Source organism: Megalops cyprinoides, chromosome 21, assembly GCF_013368585.1.
Source record: "Megalops cyprinoides isolate fMegCyp1 chromosome 21, fMegCyp1.pri, whole genome shotgun sequence".
Taxonomy (NCBI): domain Eukaryota; kingdom Metazoa; phylum Chordata; class Actinopteri; order Elopiformes; family Megalopidae; genus Megalops; species Megalops cyprinoides.
Genome location: NC_050603.1, coordinates 4,865,008 through 4,877,464, shown reverse-complemented (window position 1 = coordinate 4,877,464; position 12,457 = coordinate 4,865,008). Strand labels below are relative to the sequence as shown.

General features: G+C 46.6%; 1 protein-coding gene across 1 annotated transcript in view; it reads left to right on the top strand.

Moving 5' to 3' along the window:
- The first annotated feature begins 2,281 nt into the window (after nucleotides 1-2,281).
- The window catches only part of tinagl1 (tubulointerstitial nephritis antigen-like 1), a 29,469-nt gene continuing 19,293 nt past the window's right edge, over nucleotides 2,282-12,457 (top strand). The window contains exons 1-3 of the mRNA XM_036555521.1: nucleotides 2,282-2,410; nucleotides 7,787-8,094; nucleotides 10,749-10,815. Of these exons, the coding sequence (XP_036411414.1) occupies nucleotides 7,794-8,094; nucleotides 10,749-10,815 (368 nt within the window). The 5' untranslated portion in view covers nucleotides 2,282-2,410; nucleotides 7,787-7,793. The remainder of the gene's footprint in view (nucleotides 2,411-7,786; nucleotides 8,095-10,748; nucleotides 10,816-12,457) is intronic.

Below are 12,457 nucleotides of genomic sequence, written 5' to 3'. Positions count from 1 at the left end.
CCAGCTGTATAAATGGATAAAACTATAACATATGTAAATCGGTCTGGATAAGACAGTCTGCTAAATGACAACAATGTAATGTATTTTCATTTATGGAGAGTGTCAAGGGAACGATTGTTGTGTATGAATGCTTATTATTTATATTTGTGAGTGAAGCATCAGATCTACGTTCAATTGTTGAACTGTAAACCAGAAGTTGTAATTTCAGGGAGGAAACTGTGATTGCGTGATTGTTCCACACCTGATTGTAATTAAAGGAACCACAGCATAAAAGCAGGTGTGTGTGATACAACACAGTTTTGGCCTTTACACTGAAACCACCAGCTGGTGTTTGGGCCTTTTTCTTTTTTGACGCAAATATTGCGTCAGTATTTTCAGTTACGAGTACAGGACGGGCTCATTCCTGAGATGAAATGCACGTCTCTGTGTTTCCTTGGTGGCTAATTTGCTGCAAGCTGCTTGTTAACTGTTTTGTCTGTTAACAAGCAACTTGTCTGTTTTTTTTTTTTGTTTGTTTTGTTTTTTTTTTACTTTTTTCAGAGAGAACATTGAGAAATGTGTTTGGTTTTTAATGTGGCCTTGTGATGTCACAGCTTTGGCTTTTCCAGCTGACGTGTTACATCACATTGGCTTGAATCTTTGATATCAGCCTGGCAAGTCTTTCTCTGGGCGCATAGAGCCTGTTTTTGTCCTCTATTTTTTATAATATAAAAATGTTTTTAAATTTTATTTGCCTTTTTTTATATATTCTGGGTATTTTGTTACTTTGACTTGAATTGATTATTTGATTTTATCGAGTCACTGGAAGATTTCAGTCTCCTGGAAATAACTCAGTGCTTATGAGGAAGCCATACATAATCACATACTGTAATCACACATCAGAAATTTCCACCCATTTCTCTGTCATATTGTGTGTTTTATGATATTTCATACACATTCCCTGCACACAGGATGTTGCATTAGAGGATGTGGGGATATACTGGGTGTTCTTTGGTTGCACTGATTGATTACTCTTTGTGGATTACTCTGGTCTGTTTTGACGGTAGTTTTCCCCCACTTTGACCTCGACCCCACGCCCCCCCCTCCCACCCACCCATTCCCTATTGATCTTGTTTTGGGGGTATTGATCCCACCATCGGACATCTGCGGCCCTGAAGTAAACAGGCTTTCAGAGGTCCTTTCTTTTGTCATCCCAAATCACCAGCCTCTTCTGCGACCACTCAATAAAAGATCATGCAATTCCAGACCAGGGAACTCAGAAACTCCCTGGATCTGAGAGAGAGAGTCACAGTCTGAGGGATGGTGTCTGCTGAAGCAAGACTAAAATCATGTATAATTAATGATACTGGTATTATTATTATTGCTAAAAGGGTAATAATTATCATTGATCTTTGGCAGTATGTACAGTAAATGTATGCCTTGTAAATTTATTTTAAATTGAATGTGTGTGTGTGAATGTGTAGACAGAGCTCTGCCTCTGTCCCTCTGTAGTCACCATTCTAGGATGGCAGAATTCATGTGATGTGGGCCAATATCCGATTTTACAGCTGTGATCCTTGTAACACTTTCCAGGGACATGGCTTTGACAGGGGTGTTAAGTAAATATAGGACTTTGTTTTGGCTATAGTAAGAACACACAGCTTCTGATAAGAATCCTTCCATTTCAGACGATTCATTTTAACATAGTCCAACTTTAGAATAATCTCCATGTCATCATGGCAACCTCTTCTCTGGACTGGCTCCGGACTGGCTGCCAAAGGTGGGATTTTGAATATGTATTGCTCATTGACCACAAGAGGGCGCCACAGTAGCCTTGCTGTGAAAACTAAGCCGTTCATAGGTTCTGTGTGTCCAGGAAAAACTACAGTTTCCAGAAAATGTAACGGAAACTAACAACACTGTGCATTTGTTTTGAAAGAGATCAAAAGCACTGCGTCGACTGTTGAGCTAAGAAGCGGAAGTGTGCGGAGGACCTGAGATGAATTTCAAATCAACCTCATACGCAACTTAACAAGAATAAAAGTTCACTTTTGTCCTCCACAGGGGGCTCATCTAATAGGAAGAAGTGAAATATGACATGTGGAGAAGTCATAAATATGGGAAGCGGAGAGTATGATGGAGCAGAGGAGTACAGCGGGAGTAGAGGCTGGGTAGAGGGCACTGTGTGAGGGAGGGAGGGGGGGAGGAGGGGAGGGAGAAGGGGTGGAGTGGAGGGCTTGCCCAAAGTGACAGGGGCTGTTATATAGAGGAGGGAGAGAGAGAGAGGGGCAGAGGGAGAGGTCGAGCGCAGAGGCGATAACCTGCCGCAGGGTGTATCTCAATCACAGGCACGCGCTTGTGCTTTTCGCATTGGATTACTGCTCCAAAGACGAGGGAGGTGGACAGTTCACTCTGACACGCTTTACTCCAGGTAAGGAAAACTTTTCATCCTTTCCTTTTCTCCTTTGTCCCGCTTTCTCTTTCAGCGGCACTCCTTCTGTGTCTCCCTGTCTCAGCTTTGCCCACAGGTGCAAAAATCTGCTGGATATTTCCCAAGTCTCGCTCCACTGCAGAGAGGCAGCATGTGCCTGGGTTACCTTTGAACTCTCACAGCACACACACGGACTGGCAGAGATTAACGGACACTTGAAATATCTGCTTTGCTGTTTGGCAAAAATCTATGGAGTGACAGGGATTGATTTTAGGAATGGCTTCTTTTCATACACTGCTATCTCAGAGGGAGGGACTTTGTATGTGAAAGAGCATATATGTTTGCATTTAGGGCGTATATTGGAGTGCGTAAGCGCACTTATGTCTACTTCTGTGGACAGCAAGGGTTTTCAGAAACCTTTCAACAATGAATGCAAGAAAAGGCATTATTGCTGGATTACACCAGGCAATGAGCAGGACAGGTTGTCTGTAGTTGTACAAGCCCCGGGTTTCTCTGTGTCAACCCACTCTTCCTCCATCCTGTGACTTTCCACGTGTACGTAAGCATTTGCACCTGTCTGCGCTCCTTACCTGGGAGCGGGCTGAGCAGAGCGTTCCGCCACCCTCACAGCTGAACTCTCCAGAAAAGGCTGCGTTCCGGAAGATTCTTCAGCCTCTGACACACTCTGTTCTGAGTGCTCCTGAAAGTAGCGTTTCTTACCACAGCACAGGTGCTTTGTGCTGGCAGGTTTTGTGTGTCTGGGGGTGTTTGTACAGAGCTTGATAGTTCAGTGGACAGTTGCGTGCCACTGGAGGGTTAGAGTATGTGGTTCCTGTGGACCTGTGGACAGGTTCCTGTGGACAGGGAGTGTTGGGGTGCTTGTGTGTGTGTGTGTGTCTGTTTTTGTTTGTCTGTCACAGCTGGTGGCTATTATTATTATTATTATTATTATTATTATCCTGTACATACTATTGATTGTATTGAAATATGTACACTTTTATAAATATTTTAAAATATTTTAAAATTTTCAGATTACAGGATATTGCTTATTAGTTAGATTTAAACACCAATAAACTATTAAAAAGGTAATTGTTGATGACGAGAGGTGCCCTCTAAAATAAGTGTCACCCAGTAGCAGCTGGTTTAAATGCTCCATGACCCTCTTATTTGATGTAATAAATTCAGCTGCAACAAAAAAGGAAATTGTTTTGAGCCAAAAACCATCTCCAATCTCTAACAATTAAAATAATTTAATAGAGCCCACTCTCTATGATATTATATATGAAAATTCTATTATAAAAATCATTTAATTGTTAATAATTGACATTGTTAATAAAGGTACTGCAATGTTGCCACAAACACAAAGTCAAAACGGCACCAGCAGTGGATGGGGGATCCTTGTGTGAACTGGCATGCTCATTTATCAGGGAAAAAAGCAGGCAAAAACAGGTTAAGGCCAATTATCAGTTTAAAGGTAAGCTCTGTGCTCATGGGTGGCTGTGTTTGTGTGTGTCTCTGTGTGTGCGTGCGTGTGTGTGTGTGTCTGTATGTGTGTGTGTGTGTGTGTGTGTGTGTGTGCGTGCCTGTCTGTCTGTGTGTGTGTGTGTGTGTGTGTGTGTGTGTGTGTGTGTGCCTGTCTGTGTGTGTGTGTGTGTGTGTGTCTGTGTGCGTGTGCGTGTGCGTGCCTGTGTGTGTGTGTGTGTGTGTGTGTGTGTGTGTGCGTGCGTGCGTGCGTGCGTGCGTGCGTGCGTGCGTGCGTGCGTGCGTGTGTAAATGGGGGAGGGGGGCACCGCTCTGAGTGTTTGCAGTGTCTCCCATCATCCCCTTAATAACCTCCACACAGCTGAAAAACAAAGCTGGTTGTGCCGCGATTCGGTCTCCGTATCCTCACTCTGAGGACGCTGTGAGGTGCCAGCGCAGGCAGGGTTTTTGGGATGCTAAATATCAGTGATATTTATGTGAAGTGAGGGGAGCTGGTCATGGGTTCGAGTCCCGGTCCCCTCTCGGACGCAGCTCTCTGGCTGCTGGCTCTGTGTGGAGTGAGGTGGAGTTTATCGGCTTGAATCACAGTGTTATGCAGATTGCAGAGTTGGCTACGGGTTCAAATCCTTTTTTTCCACAGTCAGAAACATGCTGGCTGTGGAGAGATAAAAAAAAAAAAATCTGAGGTTTTGCTATGCACAGGAACCAGTCACACCCTGTGCTGGAGACGCCTCTGTCTGGGGAATTGCCGGGCACACGGCTTCATAAAATGAATGAAATTCTTTTGTCTGGTCTGGATCCCTAATGAGTTTGTCCTTCAAACCACCTGCATGAGCACTCCTCCACAGAGTATCTCACAAAGCATTGAGATGTGCCTGATATCTCTAACTTGCATTTGTAGTCTCACCCATATCTCTCCTTTCACCCTGAAGCCAGTAATCATCATGACACCAGCAGAACTGCGAAGTAAAATGCTTCTTACACTAGACACATCCACTTGCAGGTGCGTTTTCTATCAGGGTAATACTCTACACAATGCTGGCTCTTTTCTAGGACAAATTACAAAGCATTTCAGTTATCCTGCCCCATTTATATAACTTATCATTTAATGGAGCAGGCCAGCTGTAATAAAAGAAAATTCTTGAGGTTTGCTGGCAGCATCCCTCATGGTATCTGAGCCATCCACCTGGCAGCTGGTAGCCTTTCTCTAAGACTGACACCAGAGTGGGACAGACAGCGGTGTTAGCAGCGGATTCCTTGAAGTGATCTATGATGAAATATCACAGAACCAGAAGCAAAACGTGATTTTGGTGACGTTTAAAAATAGTGATTATTCAGACAGCGGGGCAACAGGGAAGGGATTCTAGAACGCAAAACATGTTCCGCTGGAAGTGAACTGAGCGGAACGATACGGGGTGTGTTCCATTGGTGCACTGAGTGGGGAGGGGGGGGGTTACCCTGTTCTCATTGGCTCTGGCTGTTTGATTTCCACCTCTCCAAAGAGGCGCAAAGGCCAGCAGAAAAGCGCAGCAGTCAAAGCAAGCTGAACAGAAACTGAACGCTGCCACCGTGTGTGTGTGTGTGTGTGTGTGTGTGTGTGTGTGTGTGTGTGTGTGTGTGTGTGTCTGTGTGTGTGTGTGTGTGTGTGTCTGTGTGTGTGTGTGTGTGTGTGTGTGTGTGTGTGTGTGTTCAGCGTGAACTGAAGCCCAGTCATGCAGAAAACTGCACCGCAAAGGACTTTTCCGGAGCTCCTCTTCATCTGCGGAAGGGGCCATTGTGCTCTGCGGGTTGATTGGGTAATTAATGATGCTATTTATATAAGCCGACACCACCCCTCGCGGTCGGAGCTCCCTCCCGGGCCCCGCCCACTCCTGCAACCCGACACCACAACAGGCCTGTGAAAACAGGCGTCACGTGTGGAGATAAGCTATTGTTCTGCGGAGGGCAGTGTGAGAGTTAAAGGGGCAAAGTTCTCGCACTGCTGAGCCAGTGGAGAAATGGGAGACAGGGCACCCACCACCGGAATGACTGAGAGGCTTTGGAGCAGAGGAGTCCGGGCCCGGGAATGGGCTTTTAGTGCAGTTAGATCCAGATCTCGCTGATTCTGCTCTTTTAATCTGTCCTGCTGAATCCATGCTTTCCTGAACAATTAAACAAATAAATGTCACCGTCCATTGTTTCTAAAGAAATATAGCTGACATTTTATCGTGTTTTCTTGCGCAGCATTTTAAAATGAGAGGTCTTGTTTGACACAGGGTCTGGAAAGGAAATGTTCTGACATGGGTGAGAGAGTATGCGTGTGCGTGTGATTGTCCATGTGCGTGTGTGTGAATTTTAGCCGGTTTGTGACTGATAGCTCTGACCACAGGAAATTCATGTCTTTCTGTCACAGTGTCACATGATAACCGCCTGTCCCTCAGGTTAATACCCCCCCACCACCGCCACATGTGCAAGTCACATTTCGATAAACAGTTGTTTATCTTTTTTTTGCCAATACTTCCACTCATTTCCGGAGTCATTTCAAAGGCAGCGCGGTTGTGTCACCGCGGTTAAGCGGCTTCAAACGACCAACAACAGGAGGGACAGCTGTACTCAGACAGCCACTGGGGGGGGGGGGGGCTGTTTTGATAGCACTCCTTTTTTTCTTTTTTTGGGAGTCTTACCCATTTTCCCATGCATTCCAGCTTGAAATAGATTTTAAAAATAATAAAACACACCCAGCTTGGCGTGGTCACAATAGTTTCAATATTGATTTATCCATTTGATTATTGAACCCTAAATGCCCCCTGCCCATATATCCATCTCAAAGTCGCAAATGAAGATTAGTGTCTGCTTTCTCACATTTATCTCAGGTCTCATCTGTGTACTGTAGTGTGATCTGTTGCACTGTGTAAGGCTGTTGAAGACTGTACCCTCGGTTTGACAGCAGTAGATGAGCATTGATGAAGAGCAGCAGTTCTCTGGTGCCTGCCTGATGTTGACTGATGTGCTGTCAGTCCCAAAACTCATCGGACTCCTTTGTCACGCCAGACCAGACCTTACCCCTGGTAGCATTAGCGACCTGAGCTAACTCATGTGCTTTGGGGAGATATGAGAGCAGCTTGTTTCGCTTCTCTTTTGGGATATGCATCGCTGTAGGGTTTGAGCTGAATATGTCCCCTTGTAGTGAATTATGCATGTGATCAGATGATTTTATTCAGAAAAGATGAATGCGTCCTGACCTGCATGACTAGGTTTATTTGTGATAACTGTGGCCAACCTTAGTCTGTGTGTGTGTGTGTGTGTGTGTGTGTGTGTGTGTGTGTGTGAGTACACATGTTTGTATACTTGGGCAGCAGTGTGATGTTTTGGAAAGGAGCAGGGCTCATAATCCAAAGGTTGCTGTTTCAGTTCTCTGCTGGGGCACTGCAGTTGTACCATTGGGCACTTAACCCAGAACTGCCCTAGTGAATGTCCAGCTGTATAACTGGATAACATGTAAAACTGTAACCGATGTAATTTGCTCCGGAATTAACAGCATCAGTTAAGCAGCTAAGTGGAAATGATGTGTATGTGCGTTTGCTTATGTTCCAGATATTACATTAATGTTTAACAATAAACCCAATAAATTCATTTTCAGCTGAAGTGTGTGTGTGTGTGTGTGTGTGTGTGTGTGTGTGTGTGTGTGTGTGTGTGTGTGTGTGTGTGTGTGGGCATTGCACTGGTCCTACATATATTACATTAATGATATATTTCAGAGAACATATATTTTTTAGCTCAATCAATGTATTGAAAATATGTAAATGAAATGTAAATGAAAATATGTAAATGAAACTTCAGTATATATCATATATTTGAAATGTAATTAAAATACAATTGTTTATTTTTTTATTTATTTATTTTAAACTCACACAGGTGAAAAATGAAGCTCCTGTTAGCGACAATAGCCCTTGGGCTCCTCCTACTGGCCGAGGGTGGTATGGCAAAGCGCGTGTTGCGGACGAGGAGGGAGCTGAACAGCCCGCTGCACAGGGGCGGGATTCGGGACCCTAACGGGTCGTACTGCGCAAGGAGGGGGGGCTGCTGCCCGGGACGGGACGACCAGTGCACCGTCCCCTACCTGGACACCATCTGCTACTGTGACCTGTTCTGCAACCGCACCGTCTCCGACTGCTGCCCTGACTTCTGGGGGCACTGCCTGGGCATCCCACCCCCCTTTATCGGTAAGAGGGGGTGAAATTGGGAAGGAGGGGGCAGGGGGGGTAACAGATGTGAAACAGACCTGAAAGCATGAGTGAGATTCAAAACCGATGGCCAGTGTAATGGCCAACGTCATTGCCAGTTGAGCTAGCCAGAAACTTTGCCCCCAGCTCTATCAGCAACAGCACTAGCTAATCAAGCCTCAGGGAGTGACGTCACCGCTGAAACCGTTCTGCTACCTGCTGCCCAACTGACTTTGCTCAGGTCTCACACAAGCTTGCAATTTCAGCTCTGCTACACATGCATATGCCCTGGTCTGTAACCCACACCAAGACCCAAACCCTACGCCATGTGACAGCAGAGGTCCTGTCACATGACAGGGGAATCAGTGCTGGCTGAGCTGGGAGTGTGACCCAAAAGCTGAAGAGTTTCAGTTCATAGGTGGGGCCCTTTTATTGAACCCTCGAGGCAAGGTGATCCACCTGAATTCTCTCATGAACTGTACTGTTGAATTAATGATTAATATGTAACATGCACAAAACGAAAATTATGCTGACATTGCTGCTTCTCCCAGACGGCTCCGTAGAGCAGGAGCTGAAGCAAAAGCCCCACACAGACCTCCCGACTCTGTGTCTGCGGGAGACCAGATGAGCAGCGAGGTAGTTCATGTGCAGCTTGTATGTCATGCTTCAGACTGAGAAAAGGCAAGGCAATGCACTCCCTTCCCATGTCTGTCCAATTATTATCAAATATATCTGTGAGGAAATGCACATTATAACACTATATGCAATATATAGACACTATAGCCATTAAATTGGCCAAACACCAGAGTTACAGCGAGAAAGTGACGGTGAAGGGAATGCTTTTACACGTGGGGAATCCGATCAGTTGCGGTGCCTGGGCAAGAGACGTAAAACATGCTGGCACAGAAATGTACCTGAAAATCAGAGCACAGTGGCTTTCTTATTAACGAGAGGAGGAGGGGAGGCAGTGGGTAGGGAGAGATGGATGAATGGAGGTCAGGGGAAGAATGCCTGCAATGTGGAGTGGGGGGGGGGGGTGGAGCACGAGGGGAGGCAGGGAAAGGGCGTGACAGGTATGCGCTCGTTAAGACGATGGGGGTGTCGGCTGTTTGCTGAGGGACAGGAGCCGGGGTCTGCAGGTGTGTCGTCAGGTTGCAGATTCACACCAGACCAGGTGTTATATGGCGTGGTTATCTCTACATCTCTCTGTCATTTTCTCTCCCCTCCCTCTCTCTTTCTCTCCTTCTTTGACTCCTCTCTCTTTCACTCTATTTCACCCTCGCTCTCGCTCTCTTCCTCTCATATCTGTCACCTCTTCTCTCTCAATCCCTCTCCGCCTCCCTGTCTCTCTCTGTATCTCATTCTATCACTCTCACTCTCTCTCCCTCTTCCTCTCTCTCCCTTGCCAGCCTCTCTCAGCTCAGCTTACCTGTATGAGGGTAGCAACCTCAGTCAAGCGGAAATGAGCCCTTTCACAGCGCAGAGGCTTGGTGTTGGTTACTGTACCGGTTCATTTGGGGAGAACTGATCGTGGCTGCAGTGCTCAGCCAACCTCACAACAAGAAACAAGAGAAGCAGTGAGGGTCTGCGTAGTTAATTCACCTGAATACACTCACCTGTGTTAAGTTTTAATCAGCACATTGAGGCACGTGAATATTTCACCTTAATACAATACACTGTTAGCATTTAGCAAGACGTTCTTATCGAGAGCGACTTATGTAGGTTACAGTTTTTTACAATGACATCCTTTTATACAGCTGGATATTCACTGAGGCAACCACTATGCTACACTGCCTCCCCGTAATACAACCTGAACACACCCGAATTCCCCCCCTCCTCAGATCCCGCTCCTTTTGGTTTCGCCTGAATAACGGCGTGTCCTTGTGCGCGGCAGGCACCCAGCCCACGCATAGCGTTCTCATGATGTCACGGTACCGCCGTGGCAACGGCTGCGATAACACCGATACGATGTAGCGGGAACGTGCCGGAAAATGTTTCACCACAGCAGAGCGGGGAGAGCCGGGGGGTGCAGAGCAGAGCGGCCGGACCAGCCCGGTCAGCTGTTCCACCCTCCCCCCTCCACTCGGCATAGCCTGTGGCTGGCTACCGAGTGTATCTTATCATCTCGATCCTGTCAGAGTTCATTAGACAGCTGTGGGAGGGCCAGCAGCAGGGTGCCGCGGTGATGGATCGGTGATGAATCAGAGGGGTCTCCCCACACGCCCGTCCCATGCCAATCGGGGTCCTGTAGGAGTATGTTTCTCAGGGCACCTCTGGTGCTGGGGGAGGGTGTGTGGTTTGGGTATGAGAAGGCCCAGGCTGCCCAGAAGGACAGGGTGAGCTCTAATTAAGCTCGTTAAGGCATGACGAGAACCTCACATCGCTGGGAAAAGCTGAGAAAAGCCAGAACATTCCAGAGCCGGATTACTGCAGCTCCACACCGGACAAACAGCAGCCCGGGTTAACTCTCTCAAACCTGGCGCGTGTATGTGTGTGTGCATGTGTGTGCATGCACACGTGTGTGTGTGTGTGTTTGACTATCCCCTTTCCTCTTTCATCAGTAAATGATCAGAGTGCACTGTGCATGATCCTGGCTAAAGGAGAGATATGCCTTCCTGACTGCTCGTAATGGCTTTCTTCTGTCCTGATTTCAGGGGCTTGTGAGAGAAACGGACACAGATTCCATTCTGGGGCCACGTACAAAGAGAACTGCAACTTATGGTGAGTCCCTCTGCTCTCCTTTCTCTCCGACTTTGTCTTTCACTCCTTACATTTACACTCGTCCTCCCTTTCTTTTCCTCTCTGGCTTCCTCCTGTTCCACTTATCCCTTTCCCACGCCCTCCTCTCTCACTCCCTCTTTCTCTCATTCCATCACCTTCCCTTATTGAAAACAGTAGGCTGTCAGATGTTGTGTTTAGGCCCACGAGGGCTTCCCTTGTCCGTAGCATTCTGATAGGTGTAGTTAATTGCTTGACCCCTCTGAAGGTATTGCTGGGAGACGAATTCTGTTGAATTTTTAAACTTAAGGCATTTACCGACACAACAGCGGGGTGGGAAGGCAGGGGCGGTGGGGGGGTGGGGTGGGTGTGTGTGTGTGTGTGTGTGTGTGTGTGGGTGTTGGGGGAGTTAGTCCAGAGGTCGTTTTATTAACATGGGGTGTTAGGGGGTCCTGGGGGATTAGAACCACACACATTCCTGACTCCCGTCTGTCTCTGGCCCTGTCTCCCTCCGTTTCCCTCATGACTCTGTGACAGAACAACAGCAAGGGGTCCGCTGTTTACACTGCAAACACACAGCATTAAGGCTCAGCCGCCCAATACATTGCATTACATTATTGTTATTTAGCAGACTTACAGTTTTTACAATGTTATCTATTTTACACAGCTGGATATTTACGGAGGCAATTGTGTGTTAAGCACTTTGCCCAAGGGTACAGCAGCAGTGCCCCAGCAGGGAATCAAACCGGCAACCTTTCAGTTACGAGTCCTACTCCTTCACCGCTATGTTACACGGTGGCCCTGTGTTCCTCCCTCTGTGTGTGCACGGTCCGCATGCTCACTCATACGCTCACCTCTGACAGGATTTCTCACAGTCGAGTGGCTTCATCCCGCGGGGACAGTAACAACAGCCGTACTGCAGCTTTATGGGGGGCCAGTCACGTTCAGGTCTCTGCTCTCACTGCGTTTCGGCATTACGAGGAATTAACAGGCTGTGGGTCAATACTGAAATATTAAATATATAACAATAAAAGATATGTATTTCATGCGTTCATATGTTTCATATTTACAAACTATATTGGGTATGTTTGAAACATTGCCATGTCATATTGCCACCTTCATGTATGCAACAATTCTTTAGTAAGACATAACTCAGACAATATATTTTTCCGAAAATGTTGATATTTATTCTTACAGATACAATATGATTTCACAATATTTCACAAACACAAATATATTCCTTGTATGTTGTATTTTACATGGTAAAACATATTTCTTCCACACTGTTCCACAATGCTATCACACTTTTTCTGCTTTAGGTTCACATTCTTTTCGATTTAAATTCCTTGCATGCAGGCGTTTCTTCCTCTGCGTTTCCGCGAACAGCCGTGAAAATCGACTCTTGGAACTTCCTCAGCAATTATCCCTGAACCCCATATTCAGCATTGTTGAGTCCGATCTGAGCGTCCGTTATGATGTGTCACTGTCCTGCTTCTTGAGGAACTCTGTAATTCTGCGGTGAGTGGAGGTGCAGATAGAAGTGTGATCTGTGGCTCTCAGCTTTTCCTCCGCCTCTGCGGCTGTGGCCTCTTGTTCTGTGCGTCCGGCCCCCCCCTGCAACCACTTCCTCTCTGCTTTCCAGAGA